The sequence below is a fragment of the Cololabis saira genome, chromosome 15 (assembly GCF_033807715.1).
Source record: "Cololabis saira isolate AMF1-May2022 chromosome 15, fColSai1.1, whole genome shotgun sequence".
Classification (NCBI taxonomy): domain Eukaryota; kingdom Metazoa; phylum Chordata; class Actinopteri; order Beloniformes; family Belonidae; genus Cololabis; species Cololabis saira.
Window position 1 is genome coordinate 14,065,119 of NC_084601.1, and position 16,005 is coordinate 14,081,123.

At 43.1% G+C, this 16,005-nt stretch overlaps 1 protein-coding gene across 1 annotated transcript in view; it reads right to left on the reverse strand.

Moving 5' to 3' along the window:
• Window positions 1–16,005, reverse strand: part of cdk6 (cyclin dependent kinase 6) — a 43,606-nt gene that overhangs the window by 9,693 nt on the left and 17,908 nt on the right. Inside the window, exon 5 of the mRNA XM_061742670.1 lies at window positions 2,551–2,660. Coding sequence (XP_061598654.1) covers window positions 2,551–2,660 — 110 coding nt within the window. The remainder of the gene's footprint in view (window positions 1–2,550; window positions 2,661–16,005) is intronic.

The following is a 16,005-nucleotide window of genomic DNA, read 5'->3' on the forward strand; positions in this document are numbered from 1 at the left end:
CTTGCGTTTCGCCGTGTTTATAAGAACGTCCTGGACTCAAAACACCAGGATTGTGAACAGAGCATGCGCAGAAAACAAATTCCTGTTCCGTTTGATGGGGATATTCCATTTGGCGTTTACACGACCCAATATTCAGGTTTTAAAAGGAGTAACCCAGGGGTCATATTCGGGTTTTTAAAAATCCGAATATGAGCAAATTCGGGTTATTCAAAGGGGTTATTGGTGTTTACATGGCCGTGCAAATTTGGGTTATTGCCAATATTCGGGTTTTAAAAGGGTTATTGAATGCATGCAAACGCAGTCACTTTTACCACTTTCTGTCCGGCCAAGCGGGGCTGACCGGGGCTGGAGGTGGTGAACATGCTTTTATATTGACTTCAGTCACTTTTTACATCTTGTCTCAGCATTTTCCCGCCTCTTCGCTCGCTTCGTGGCGCTTTGACTCGTCGTGCTTGTAATCATTTTCTTCTCATTTCATGGCGCCGACTGATTTTGTTCTGTGATCCTTGGCGTCCAGGAGTGCCGTCGTCATACGGTTAAAGTGAGACCCTCGAGTGTACGACGACACCATTACTACGAATACTAAAACTAAGACATTTAGCATTTGACTGAGTAATATTCTTAGAAGTACAAGCTCCTGTAATAGTTCACATCTACTTGAAACTAAAAACACTGGACACTCTGCACTGACAGACCAGAACCAGGCTGAACCATTCAAACCACCGACAGCTTCAAAGCGTGAAGCGACCGACGTGATCATTTACATATCTTACTGGATGGGCTGGAGCGCCATGACTCGCTTAACATTTTGGAGGATTTCTAGCTTGTGTTGTTTTCTCAGATGTAAGTCGATCTGGATGAAAGCTAAATGACAGTAGTAACAGCTTCCACCCATCCGTCTGTAGTTGGGCATTTGATACATTTTTTCATATAACCCTGCATCAGCTGCACCCAGAGAGCAAAAACATGTGTTTCTCACATTAACATAACAATAAAAACTAGTGAATATTGACAGTAATACTCGATGCTGCATGAATTGAGGAAGACCGTTGTTATCAGTGTTGGGACTAACGCGTTATTTAGTAACGCGTTACAGTAACACCGTTAGTTTTGCGGTAACTAATACTGTAACGCATTACTTTTTAAATTCAGTAACGCAGTTACCGTTACCAAACGGTGCGTTACTCCGTTATTTCTGGCTACAGTGAAGCTTTTTTTCCCCACACGCGGAGACCAGAGGAAACACAACGGTCATGAGCCAAGAGAAGGCGAGTTTCGCAACATGGAGATATTGTCATTACAGTAATCCCTCGTTTTTCGCAGGGGTTACATTCCAAAAAGAACTCGTGATAAGTGAAATTCTTTTTACAATTATTATAGAAGGCTTCAAATTGCGGAGATCAGCCCCGCCTCGCATGTATTCCACTGCTCTTCTGATGCCGCTGCATCGCGACTCTGTAGCGTCTTTTTCCCCTAAGGCCGCGGTGCAGGTGTGTTTTTTCGAGAGAAGAAAATAGTTATGGGTCGTTTTGTCGCTCTTTTTTCTTCTGGGCAAAAAGGTTCTTATAAACCGACATGCCACCATTGGTTATATTTGAGACTGTAATGACCGATTCATCAAAGTGTCCCGTTCTTGAGCTGCTGCTGAAGCTCATTGGCCGTTCTCAGCTTGTTGCTAAGAGACCAACGTTATTGACACAGGAAGTGAAGAAGCTGTTTCTGTTTTTTCTGGATTAGTTTTGCTATTGTTTGTTTGTATGTAGGACAGGCATTAATATAAGCACTATGCTTCTGCCTGTGCCTTTTCAGTCACTATTTTATTTTGATAATGTTTGTGTTCAATGTTTGTTTGGTGAAGTGACTGAATAAAGAATTTCAATCAAAAGCGGGGAGACTGTCTTTAGCCAATCAGAATGCAGAACACAAGGCACAATGCAAATCCATACAGAACCTGCTGAAATGAAGGCTAGAGGGGCATTAATGGGAGCATTTAAAAAAAATGTTTTATTTAAAGTAACTCAATAGTTACTTTTCATAGTAACGCATTACTTTTTGGTCTAAGTAACTGAGTTACTAACTGAGTTACTTTTTTAATGAAGTAACTAGTAAAGGTAACTAGTTAGTATTTTTCAGTAACTAGCACAACACTGGTTGTTATTAGGATTACCTCAGGAGACACAGCAAACCAGGGGGTGGGCGGGGGTGAAATCCAAGACATCAGACTTGTTTTTTTCTCAAAAAGCCTGGAACCCTCTTCACGTTGATCCCTGTTGGTTCATGCGTGTTGTCTACTAGTCCCTTCTAAAATAGTGATAATAAGGTGAACAAGCAGCTTTCTTTAGATTGGGAATCTACTCTGGTGTTGTTGAAGAAAAGTGGCTGGATGTGCCACGGATATATGGTCCAGGATGTTGGCAGGTCCTGGTTCTACTCCCTCTGTGATGTAGCCTCCCTCCGCTCATTTTACTTCATCTTGGCCGGTCACGCACTGATGAGACTCCACCCATATAACCGCATTTCTGGGTTAACACAGTTCCCAGCAGACCTCACCTTCTCCTGAACATCTCCGCAAAGATGCAGCCCACGCTCCACAAGTCCACCGGAGTGGCGTAGCTGGACTGGAGCAGCACTTCTGGGGCCCTGTACCACAGCGTCACCACCTACGACACACAGCACAAAACAAGACTTCACTTTCAGAGCGCAAAGACGTAAATGCAGATCGCTTGCCAGCACTGGGTAAATGTCACTATCTGAGGGGGGGGAGGCAGGGGGGGCTCAGACAGGATCTTAAAGACTTCTCTGCTCCACAACTTGGCTCGGAGTAAGACATGAAATAATATCTGGCAGGACGTGTCACTGTTCCCAGCACTGTACTGACATCACCCAGTCTTTCCACAGCGAGCCAGCAGGTACGCACGATGCATAGGGTTACTTTTTTGCATATGGTCACGAGCGCATTTATTGAATTAAGGGGTGGAAAGATAGTGGCGTCGCGTCAACCAAACCAACCCAACCACTTCTTCATACTAACAGTACTTCCCATCTTTCATAAAAGAGCACTTCACCCTCGTGAGGTAGAACGACAGCCATTTTGTGCCACTTCACACTAAGCAAGGTTTCCAAATTTGTCCATGTAACTCTATTGGGACCTCTCACAGAGAGAGAGAGAGAGAGAGAGAGTATGTGTGTGTGTGTGTGTGTGTAGCCTGCAGGAACGCAGCATTGTTAATAGCTACAGTAGGAAAAGTCTCCAGACAAAACTCAGTGACCCCTAGTAAGAGAGTGGACTGGTTCCAGGTGCTTTCCTAAACTCTGGATTTTTCCAACAGCTTTTGGCTGCAGTTCCCCCTCCAGGCACTGCAGAGTGCTTATCGGGATGTTAGAGTTTGAAGCAAATGCTTGTAAGCTAGAGGGGAGCAGTGTTTCCTGAATATCTTTAGTCCTGGCTGGTCCTGCATCAGCGCTTTAATGTGCATCAGTGAAACAATGGTGACTTATTTCAGTGTGTGCTCTACACATGTTTTAACGTGCTTAAACAGGTATCATTAGAGGCATGAGGAAGAGTTCTGTACCATTTCTTAGTTTTGATTTTATAGTGGTAAAGGAATAAAGTATGTTACAGATGTATTGATTTTTAATAATAGTCTGGAGAAATGAGGAGGGATGCAGCTGTGACAGATAATAAAACATGATGCAGGGAACACGCCATCAAAGTTAGCTGTAGCTCCTTCAAGAGCTGCCGGCGGACGTTCACAGCAGAACATCACGCTTCACATGTTGCGTCGGTTCCTTCAACCGATGATGCGGGACCTCCGTGACAGCGGGCAGATATCAGAAACACTCGCCGGCCGAGCCAACTCGAGAGTTTGATTTGCATAAATGAGACAAGTTCCCCGTAGAAAGCCACAGAAATTACTGATAAAACCGAACATTTCAGCGCCGATGCTACGCTGGCCCTGCTGGTCACTAGAAATAATTTGACTGGACAATTGAACATCTGCAGCTGCTGCAGTTTCCCAGGTCAGGAATACAGCTGGGAAACTGCTCCCTGCAAACAAAACGAGACTCAACATGTTTCATGTCAGCCGAAAGAATTCAAATTCAAAAATACTTTATTAAAAAAAAAAAGAAAAAAGTGCAGGCCATCGGCTTCACAATGGACATTTGGACAGAGTTCGGATATCATTATATATAAATCTAACTCCTGGATTTCTTTATTGAAAATTACTATTTTTCATTTAGAAAAAAACAACCAATATAATAAATAAAATTCCCAAAAAATCTCAGGCATCAGAAACAATATTGGAAAAAAATGATGTTATTGTAATTATTATTTTAAAATGAAGGATTTAACATCAGGAAGTAACATCTATACATAGAACACAGTTCACATACAACAGACATAAAGTGCTTTACAATAAATTTAAATAAAGATTAAAGCAATAATAAAATAGTCAGATAAAAAGCACGGAAGCAATGCCCCTCTAGTGGCCCTGATCGTGGAGAAACAGGAAGTGAGGAGAGAAAAGGGGAGTACGTGCAGCAAAGGGCCAGCGGCGGGGACTGGACTGGTCCAGCTGCAGGAGGACCGCGGGGTGTCTGCTGAACCGGGTGAGCTCTCCAACCACTCCCTCACTAAATATTACCTAATCTGGTCTCTTTATTGCTTATTGCTTCCTCTAATCACAATAAGTTTGTGGCGCGTGTGTTCGGCTGGATTCTTTTGTTTAGATTTTGCATTTGGCAAAGATTTGCATTTGGCTGATTTGTAATAGAGCAACGCCACGGTTAAGCATGGGATTTGGTTTAACTTCAACATTTCCTCATCTTGATTTGAGCCGTGGTGCGCTCCATCCCATCCTGCTTTGGTCTGAACGTGCAACACCTGGAGAAAAAGCTGTATCCCTCACCTTCTTTCCAAGCAGATGCTGAATAATTAACGTTCTTTTAGTACATCTAGTAACTGATTAAACGTCCACCATCACCATTTCATATACTTGTGTGCGATGATTGCCCCGCAGGAAAAGACGCAAAAGTCAAAGGTATGTATTTGTTTACACGGTAGAATTCTTCTTTTGATTAAAAATTCAAATCTGATTAAGATTTTTGGATGGTTTAATATCAAATACAATGTTTTCATTTGGGCATTTTCATTCCAGTTGGAAATTTAAGTTGGTTGTAATCTGATTACAATGTTCCATGCACGTGCACCCGACGTTTCAGCGTGAATATGGTGGTTAGAGGAGCTGCAGAGGTTCCGAGTAATTTAAAAAGCACTACTTCACTTTTAGCACAGTTTCAGTGCTTTAAATATCTCCCCCGCAACGCAGTTTAGCCCCTGGTTTTTGCGGAGGAAATAAAAATGGGTTGTATGTGAGAGGTGGAAGGGTTCGAGGAAAGAACCCCCCAGAAGACACTCGTTCCTGGAAAAGGTTCTGGCAGTCAAAATGCAACTCGGAATGACATTTCAGATATCTGACCTAAACTTACAAACATTACGTATTGCTAAGCAGCATTGGAGGCAACAAAGACCAATAAGATGGATAAAAGTTTGGTTCGTCTTTTTTTTCCTTTCTTTTCTTTAAACTGAATGTTGCTACTAATAGAGCTGGGGGCTGCATTTTGCAGATGTGTGATACTTTCATCTGCACTTCCTGCTTCAGTGGAAAGAGGGCGGAAGTTGAGGCTAGTTGCATGAGATGAATAGACAGTCACGTGACCAGAAATGAGAAATGCTCACAATGAACAGACTTGCTGTTGGGGTCATTGAAGAATTTCAGAAAAGTGAAACCTCAAAAAAAAAAAAAAAAAAAAAAAACAATGAATGGAAGTCATGACTGTCCAGATTATGTAATTCAAAACATATGAATTCCAACTCGCATTGCCTTTTTTTCTTTCTTTTTTTTGTGGGAAAGAATTTGGTTGCAGATATTTGTTGGTGCACATTATAATCGAGTTCTCACCAGCAAGAAAACGCCTCTACCATGGGCCTAAATACCTAACTGCTGGTTGTTGCTCTGCAAACGGATCAATCAGCACCTTCCTGTGACTTTTGCAACTACATGCTCAAATGCATTATATTGCAGTTTATTGCATGGAATTGACACCCAGCAAAAGAAAAGCCAGAGTTGATACGAGCACACACAAAGCCTTCTAGGAAGAACCACAGACCTACAGCTCAGAGTATATCCGCCTTGCAGTTATTCGAAAACCTGGCCGCAACTACAGATTAAAGTATATACGCCGGTTCACAGTTATAGTGGAAGATAGATTCAATATGTTTTAATTTAGCATATAATTACACTTGACAGCTTCCTCGTTGCACACGCTTTTTTTTTGAAAACCGCAAATCTATTTAGGCAAAGCAATGACAGTTACTTTCCATCTTTGCACACAGTCAAAGAATATTTAGCCAATTCAGACCTGAAGTGTGAATTGTAATTAAAGAAAAAAATGTTGTACATTTTAACGATTTTTCAGGTGAGATTTAAAGCTTTGTTTTTAATAATGCATGAACAAAAAAAAACCACATTCCGCGAAGACTTTTGAAAGATTATTTGATTTCTTTTTAACGTTTTGAAACACATGCTCTTATTTTTTGTATTTTTATTGCCTGAAACGCATCTTTTAGAAAAGTGGAAAACAGGCAAATAATTAAATTAATTAATTCACTGCCAGTTTCATTATTTGACCATTTTTGTTTTTTTCCCAACTTATTTTAAAAATAGGCGTGTAATACATTGCTGCTACCAGGAAGTATTTTAGGCATAAAATGCCACATGAAGTCAATGTAATTGTTGATGGGAATAAAACAAGACACAGTCTAGACCATTATTGTTGAATTATTAATGATATACATCACCACACCACCCCCCATCCAAAATTTTTTTTTAAATTAAAACAGTACTTTTCTGCCCTGCGACCTCATGTTCTCCACTATAAATAAACATTTTTAACTGAAGAAACACATATCCCCGAAATGCAGCAGAGCCAAAACTTAACAGCTGGCGAGCCTAAAAGATCCATACATGGATTTTGATCGCAGTCTCACATTAAGCGTAAAACTTTTATGCTTCCCCGAAGAACATGCTCTGAGTCATAACCTAAATCTAAAACTTAACAACTGTTTTCATAGAGATGATTATAGCAACACATCTGCTGTAAAGTGAAGAGAACCTTCTCAAATTGTAATCTTCCCTTTTTTTTGTGTCCTTTCCCCTCCTCTTCTTCCGACCACGTTTGCATTCCTACTTCCTTAGTCTCCCTTTCTCACCCTTCTCATTCTCTGTTCTGCTTCACATATCCCTTCATTACCCACCCCTGCCTGCTCTCCCTGCTCCATAGAGGCGGCATAAAAATGGATACAAAGTCCCATGTACAGTAAGCTGGATGAGTACCAGAGAGAAGCCAGAGCCTTTCAATTTGTGCTGGGATGTTTTACTTTCAAAAAGGCAGCTGCTTGGCATTTTCAATCTGTCTCTGGGTCTACCTGACACCCTTCTTCCCTTTGGAATGATAACAGAAAAACCCAGAAGTCCGATGAAGCCAAACGACAAAAAAAAAAAAAAAAAAAACTAAACAAAACTGAAGGAGCAAGACTGAGACAGTGAGAGTGTGTGAGGCCGACTCCAGATTAAAGGACAACATTCTGGGAATTCCTTTCTGCTGAGAGCATCCTCCCCCTCACCACCAGCACCATCCTCTGCAGCCCTCATTGCTTCTCTCTTCCCTGCTTCCCATGAGGGAGGAAATGGCTTCCCCTGCCCCAGAGGACCCCCAGACCTCCTAAGTCAGACCTCCAAGCCCGTCCGCTTTGCAACATCCGGAATCTGTGCAACCAGTGCGCCGTGCATGTACAGCGGAATGATGTGACAATGGGGCGCATGCATGTGAGTGTGGGGGTGTTTGGTGTATGTGTGATGTGGAAGTGCTCGCACGTGACTTGGAGAGCACCTGCTTTTGCCAAGTTGACCGTTGTTCGCTGCCAAGTGCTTCGGTATGCTGATATCTGCAACTGTATGCAAGTTATCCCCAGCATGTGTTTGATGTTTCCTTTTCCAGATTTCCAGGCCACCATTCTTTTCAGGGATCAGGAGGGTTCGCCGTTCCTGCTGGGATTATGGTAGCATTTCACTTTCTGCATTTGTCAATGACTCCATCCGAGTGAGAAATACAAGATAAGCGCTTCTTCATCAAAACTATCACCTAAAGCTACTTCATAACATCATCCTGACCTGCTTTTTTAAACATTCGATAAAGCAACACTGCTCCTTTTCTTTCCTGCTGGCAGTGATGACGAGATTTTTTTTTGCTCTGCACTCAGTGGTGACAGTTATGTTTACACACGCACACAGGGAAAGAAAAAAGAAAAAAGAAAAAGAGATGGCTCCCATGGCAGTCTCCCCCTTCAGTCTGTGAGACCTTCAGAATAACCCGATGCCGTGAGGATGCGTGAGCCCGGAGCTTAGGGTCACAGCACCGGAGGCGGCGGGGTTGATGGAGCTTGGCTGGAGGCCCATGTTTACATTCCCTCTTACTGAGGAAGGCAAGGATGAAAGAGCACCACTGCTCACAGACACATACCCTGCACACACATGCACACTCAGACAAGTGCTTCACATGCACAAGAGCCAACAAATGACTGCTGTCATTGCAAAAAAAAAAAAAAAAGTAAAAGCATGATGGGGAGTTTTACATTTCTGCAGTTAAGGCTCTGTGTTCTGGCTCAGCTGTTGAACAGTTTGGCTCTTAATCTCGAGTTTAATTACATTCCTGAATGCGGTCCATCACAAATGAAAGTCTTCCTCTGTGGATCTCAGAAGGATACAGCCTATGAAGGTGGGCCACATATGGGAGAGGCCGGGCGGATGTCCTAATAATAAGCATAAAAATGCCCAAGTACAGAAGAGCAAAAGGCTGTGATGTTGTGTCTCCAGAGAGGCCCCATTCAGGGCTCCAGCAGTCAGCCATGTTGTAAACACCATTATTTTTACTCCTCCCTCACTTTCTCTAACTTGTTTTGTAAAAAAAAAAAAAAAAAAAAAAGGACAATTTCCATGTCCTAAAATACTGATACGCTGAGCCAAGAGAGGACAGAAGACTGAGGAGGTCGATGTGAGGGAAATCTAGCCTGAGACGGGGGGCTTACGGAGGGAGGAAAGGAACCGGAGGGTTAGAAAAGAAAAAAAAACTGCAAGAGCAGCACACAGACTGTATACAGTAAAACAGAAAAAAGGGGCACTGCAACTGTTGCCAAAGTATGCATCGCGTATAGGAATGCAGCACGGGGCCCTCAGCAAACGAAACAAAGACAGCACAGTCAGTGGTTCTCTCTCTCCAGCGCTACCACATCCGCACATCATTAGCTGGAAAATTCCTGAAATATGCTGTAATTTTTTTTCTCTCTCTCTCTTTCTCTCTCTTTTTTTTTTTCTTCTTCCTCCTTTTCCTCTTGCTGTTGCTGGTACAGACGAGGCCGTACTATCCAGGTGACCCTGCATGCAGCTCGCAATGCACACATGCCAGTCGGTGTTCCCACCACCTGGAGCGCTGCCAAGACGTCAGCAGCGATAAATACAGTGAGCTGTGGGGTCTGGGTTTGTGTGTGTGGAGGGAGGGCTGCTCTGTTAGCCCGTCAGAGCGGCTCCACACAGGAAAAAAATAAAAAATGTATAGGAATTCATAAAAGTAGGATTTCTTTTTCTGTTTGCATATATGCAATGTGTCCCACGTCCCTTTGTTTACGCACATTTGCTGTGGATATCTGTGCAGCCCCTTTGCCCTGGCCGACTGCAGTCAAAGCACCGAGGATGACTTTTCATTTTTTTCCCATGTGGAGCTGTTTGAGGAGATATTTAAACATTCCCAGAGTGCGCTGCACGTGCTCTCCTGCGTGCAGCGCAAGGGTTTTTCCCCTCTTCCTCTCCCTGCTCTCCCGCCTGCTAGCCCTTCCTGTAGTCTGAGCGGGGTTGAGAGACGTGTCTGGAACAAATTCGCAGATACATCCTCGGTTATCACCTCCGAGTGAAACTTGCCCCTGCAAAACATCCAAGCTCCTACCCGACATCACGGTGGCCAATATAAGTAGGCGCATAGCGCCACACGTGAAGTTCAGGGGGGGAAGAGGAAACAGCGGAGGAGCTGAGCCGCTACCAGTCACTAAAGGCTGTAAAATAAGGCAGGGGTTGACGGTAGGTGGGAAGATGTCAATTTACACTTCTGTGGTCCTCACGTAAAGAATACAAGGGATCCAAAGTGTAACAGTGGTGCAAAAGCAGAAAATAATTAACTGAAAGATTACTGATACTCAATGAATAAAGAGAGAGCTGTTAAAAGCTTGCCTGCCTTTTAAGCTCTGGCAGGAAATCAGGTTTCAGTTTGCTTAATTTTTGTGAGATATGGGTGTCTCATTCTGGTAAGAGAAGTGTGAGGCCGACCGAGGACCAGAGCGCACCAGGGAAAGCTTTGGGAAAATACCTTCGAACAGGCAACAAATCTCACTCCTCTGCACAGTCACTAGTAACATCGTTTACTGGAAACCCCGAGAGCGACGGTGTAGATCGTCTCGACGGGTGCACGTACAATAACTGTGACGATAAGTGGCGCATTCGATCATATCATAAACCGGCATCATTTTAGTCAAGATGCAAGAGGAACATTAACCCCTTAATAGTCCCACGATTAGAGCAGCAAAAGATAAAATATTTACAAAAAAAAGCATCACTATGCTTAAAGAGTCCAAATTCCTTTTGGCTTTCATGTCTCTCAATAACAGAAGGAACAGTGAGGAAAAAATAACTTAAATATCATCTAAATTCCTGTAAACTTCATGCTCTGCTATTTTCAAACTAAAATAAAAAAATGTCCAGCAGAAATGGTCAACACAAAAGTCTGGTTGCATACCTCCTTGAGTTTTCCAAATCCAATATTAGGCAACGACATGCGCATGACATGCATGGGAGGGTAAACAAATGAGTTTCATGGGACCATCCAATCAGTCTCGTACTACAATAGTTGCCAATGTGGGGATGGTGTGGAAAGAACCCCCGCGGGCCGGCCTGCTGGAGGTTATCTAATGAAAACAAGATCTCGCCTGACCTCTAATCCTCTGTCACCTCCAGATCCACGGCTGTTTTTATCACTAATTATCTTAACGGGAGGCGTTCTCATCCATGCGGCTGGGCTCCTTCTCAAGACCTTCTCACAACATTTACTTAAAAAGATAAAGATTTCCTTCGCTGACAGATAAGGCCAGTGCCGAGCAATTCGCTCTGCGTGACATCACGTTTGATGAAGTGCTTACGCTCATGTTGTACTCTCCACGTCCAGCGACCCTCAAGCTGCGCGTATTGGATCTGTGGATGTTTGCACACCTTCTAATTAGGGCGCTGAGAAACCTTTCATGGATAGTCAAGGATGCAGAACTGCTGCACACGTTGAAAACTTCCCAGCAGGCCGGAGGGGACTATGACAGAAACAACTACCCAACAGCTCACTGATCGTAAACTGGACAAAACTAACCTCTCTCTGACTTTTCTTAACAACGAGCCAGTTAGGAGCTATCGTAACCCTCTGAACTTTAACCCTGCAGACTTCAAAATTACAATAAGATATAAAAATCCTCCCTAAGGTGTTTCATCAGAGATGGGAGAGACAGAATCTCGTTTGTCAGATTAACCAATCAGCCTGTAAGCAAAGGCCGGGGTCAATAAAACCCAACAACAAAGCAATGGTCCCTAAGGGAAGCTAATCTGGGCCGCCATACCAGCCCAATGTGTGGTCTCCCTCCCCCCTTTTTTTCTCCTTCCCTCAAAGATGGTTTAAAAACAAGCAGCGGTGGATACCAGCGAGCATTCAGTCAAATGTAGCAACGCATTCATGCACGCTGGCCGCACATGTCGACGACATGACAACCCAGCACGTTGCTAGGTGAAAAAAGCAAATTCATCACAAAAAGAGAAGTTCCAGAAAGTACTGGTATATTATCAGCAAAAAGTACAAGACTGGCGGGGGAGGGCCTTGTTGGACATTTTATGCAGATGCACATCTCTGTACAAGTACTCAATGAATCACGTTGAAAGTTAGAAAACTGTCGCGTTCGCTTAAGCAACAGCAGTTCTCGAAAACCCGTCGGCCCGCCAGTGGTGGTGGCATAAGTAACTGCTGGTCTGTTGGGCAAAGGGGAAGATCCTCCTAACCAAAGTGTGTGTTTTGTGTGCTCGTCCTCTGCAAGACAGTGTAGATTGGGTTGCTTTTATTAGTAAGAGGAAACAATGAATGAATGGAGATTGTGTGCAAGTCTTGGAAGATAGGGGGATTCCTGACACACAAACATTCATCTGGGACTGAAGGTCCCATACTGCACAAGCTTAACACACACACACGCATGCACGCATGCACGCATGCAAACACACACACACACATCTCCTTTTTGTGGCCCAATCTAACCGAAGAAGGAAATGAGTGTGTGAATGTGTGCAGACATATTCAAAGTTCGAGGTCTTGTGTGCACGAGTAGTTTCAGGGACCTTTATATTTAAAAGGTGAATTCCCGGGGAGGCGTTCAACCTTCAACAAAAGTGTCCCCATGTACTCATAAAAGAAGTAAAACAAGACAAACCCTCCGGTGAAACTACATTTACCCTGAAAACTGTGCGACACTTTGTAAAATAAGCGAGGAGGTCCGCCTCTCTCTGCACGTGGGCTGTGAATTATCATCAATCAGGGTGAGAAATCTTTGAAATTAACCCGGGATATATGCATCTTAATCATGAAAAATGACCCCTGATAATCATCCTGAGAAGAGCTCACAGAGAGGGCAGGCAGAGTTAGTCACATAGAAAAGTTGCTTTTCACGTAGTTACAAGTGACGACATTTCAAACTTAAATATTTATTCTGCAACTTATAAGTACCACTTGGTGAATAAATCACTTTGTCATATTTTTTTTTATTTTTTTTTCATTTTTCATCAATAGCATCATAATTGGAGAAAATAAAAAGGTGATTAAAATGGAAGTATCTCAATTATGGTCTCTAGATCATTTGTCAACCTTTATATAAGAGCACGGATCTCTTTATTTCATGTTATTAGTTCAATAAGAACATCAACAACTGATGTAAAAAGTACTTTAATTTAAAGATTAAAGATAAGAGAACAAGAATGCCAATTAAAAAGATTTGCATTGTGATTGCTGCTTAGTCTTCCTCTTGTGAATGGTTTCATTATAAATTCTGAATTAAAAGCAGCTTCCAAATGCAAATAAACTCGGATCTCCATGGGTGTCATCCGCGCTTTACTGCAACTGGGTTTCATGCGGCTGCTTCCGATTTAAAGTGAAAGACCACATCTAAAGATGTCACTTAGTCAAGCACGCATCAGGACTATTTAGACACCTTTACGTCAGGCTTTCTTTGAAGCGGAGCCGTTTTGATTTCATTTGAAGGGATGTTTGATTATTCTTAGAAGTGTCATCAGTCTTTCGTGGTCACCGGCTTCTTCTGTCAGCAAAATCACTCAAAGTGTCTTTTACAACTTTATATTACATTGTATTTATTTTGTATGTTGCTTTTATCCAAAGCGACGTAGAAAAAAAGGAACGCGATCCAGCCAAAAAGTGAAGGGAGACCTGCATTATGCAAAAAAAAAAGGGCAATTTCTGAATGACAAGGGCAACTGCAGAGCGAGAGAAGAAAGCACAATCAATTTTAGTTGGAGAATCCCCTTAAATAGAGAAGTGCAATGGAGAGTGGGATTAGTTTCTGTTAGGAGAAGAGGGAAAAGGCGTGTCTTCGTGGAGATGGAGAGGGACGGTCTTGACGGTCTTGAGGGTAGAGATGCTTGACAAGGTTCCTGTCAGGAGCAGCACCAGCCGGCCGGAGTAGAAACCTGTATGACTGAGCCGAGGAGGGCGGGACCTGACCCAGGTATCACTCTAGGACAACACAAGTGATTTGACTTGCGCAGACTATTGAGCAATGGAGTGACACTGAAGGAAGGTTTCACGAGTAGAGGCTGCGCCTGCGCCTGACTGAAGTCAGTGGGAACTGTCCCCGAACTCGAGGAAGCATTTATCACATGTGTGATAGCTGGCAGAACAGCCGGAGCTGTGACTTGGAGGAGTCTCGCAGGGATGGGATCGAGTTGAAATGTAGCTGGACGGCTAACGAGTCAGGGGATGCTCCTCTGAGTAAACTCAGGCCCCGTTTACACGGAGGCGTTTTCATGCGTTTTGGCCGTTCGTTTACACGAAAACGAAGCTCAAAGTCTCCAAAAACGATAATTTCTGAAAACTCCGGCCAAAGTGGAGATTTTCAAAAACTCCATTTTCACGTTGAATAATTCTGCGTGAAAACTGAGTTTTCATATCACGTTTGCATATCAGAGTGATATGCAATTACCAGGAGGGGAAGTCAAACTGCTACACGTTTGAATCAAAGTCAGATGGCAACACTCCGAGGAGTCAAACAGGGACATGTCGTATGACTGCGACATGTATGGTCAACAGAGGTGGTCGGCATGCCCAGAGGTTCAGTGAATTGGCTACTGATAGCGGCCATCTTATCAGTGAAAAAGGAGGCAAAGGAATTTGTGGAGAGATTGGCAGCTGGAGGAAGCAGCGAATTCAGCAGAGTGCTGAAAGTGGAGCTTCAAAGAGTTTGCTGGTGTTCCCATTGCTAAAAGCCCTTCTTGCAGCATTGATGCTGAATGTAAATGAGGATGAAAGTGACTGATAACGCTGGAGGTGAGGGGTTTAAGAGTTTAGGATGCAGAACAACTGCACATCACTTTATGAGACTCGAGCACGCATCAGTAGGGATGAAACGAGCTCAGAGTTACAGCGGACGTCACGGCAGACTCTTAAGACTCAAGAATGCGATGATGGAGGAAACGAGGAATTTACACAACAAAAGTGACCAAGCAAGACACCCAACAAGACTGACTCAGTGTCGCAATGCCACCATGTTTGTAGGGGGACCCTCGTCTTTAATGTAATGCACCACCACCACGACCTTCCACACCTTGCAGCTGACTGTGATTCTGCAACTATTGTCATCATACGGTCTGCATAATGCATTTGCCATTACCAGTCCCCTATTATCTACCGCTGGCGTATAAATGACTGGCTCTGGCAGGAATACTCCCCTTAGCTACAATTTTAAAAGTTTTTTTTTACCTTTACTGTCCCAAAGAAAGGTATACTAGAGATGGGTTAATATTAGTCCTTATCAGACAGACTGTGTTATTAAATAACACCGTGGTCTAAACATGGGTTTATTTATGATAATTACCTGCAGCACCTGGTTTCTTTCTCTTTTTTTAGCATCTGAGACGCTGAAGGGAAACCTGGGATTAAAAGTGCTTTAGCTGCATCTATATTTCTGCTCTCTGATTATCAATCAACATTGCTCCCATCCAACGTCGATTTAATTAACACGATGCAATAAGCTTGTTAGCTTAACATGCATTTTATGACAAAGCAACATGTGGTCAAAACAAAACTACCTTTGAGGATTTACACAGTTTTGTGTGATGTTTTTAACATGATAACAGCTACACTAATGGAGTTGAGCAATGAAACCCTGACGAGAGAAAACTGTGAGTGTACTTTAGTGGATGTGAAGCCAAATAACAATCTGAGGACCGAAGCTTGCTTGCAGGCTGCAGGTTTCAAAGTGAAAGCTTTTTTATCTATCGTTGCATAACATAAAAACATATATACACCACTGATTCATATCTTTTGGCGCCTTTTAAAGCATTCGTGTTGTAACTGCTAAATTCTTTTTTTCCCCAGGACGCTGAGAGTACATTTAAAGTTAGAAAAAGTTGTTTAGTTTTCCTATAGATGGTAAATGTCGCGCGACTGGACGGACCTGTTTACGTTCCCACTAGTTTTTCCGACTTGACATAACATGAGCTGTTCTCCCTTTGTTCCGATCGCCACGTCATTCTGGTGTCTCGGTGGCAGAGTGTGAGTGGACGGCCATTAACCTCAGATTTTAGAAAT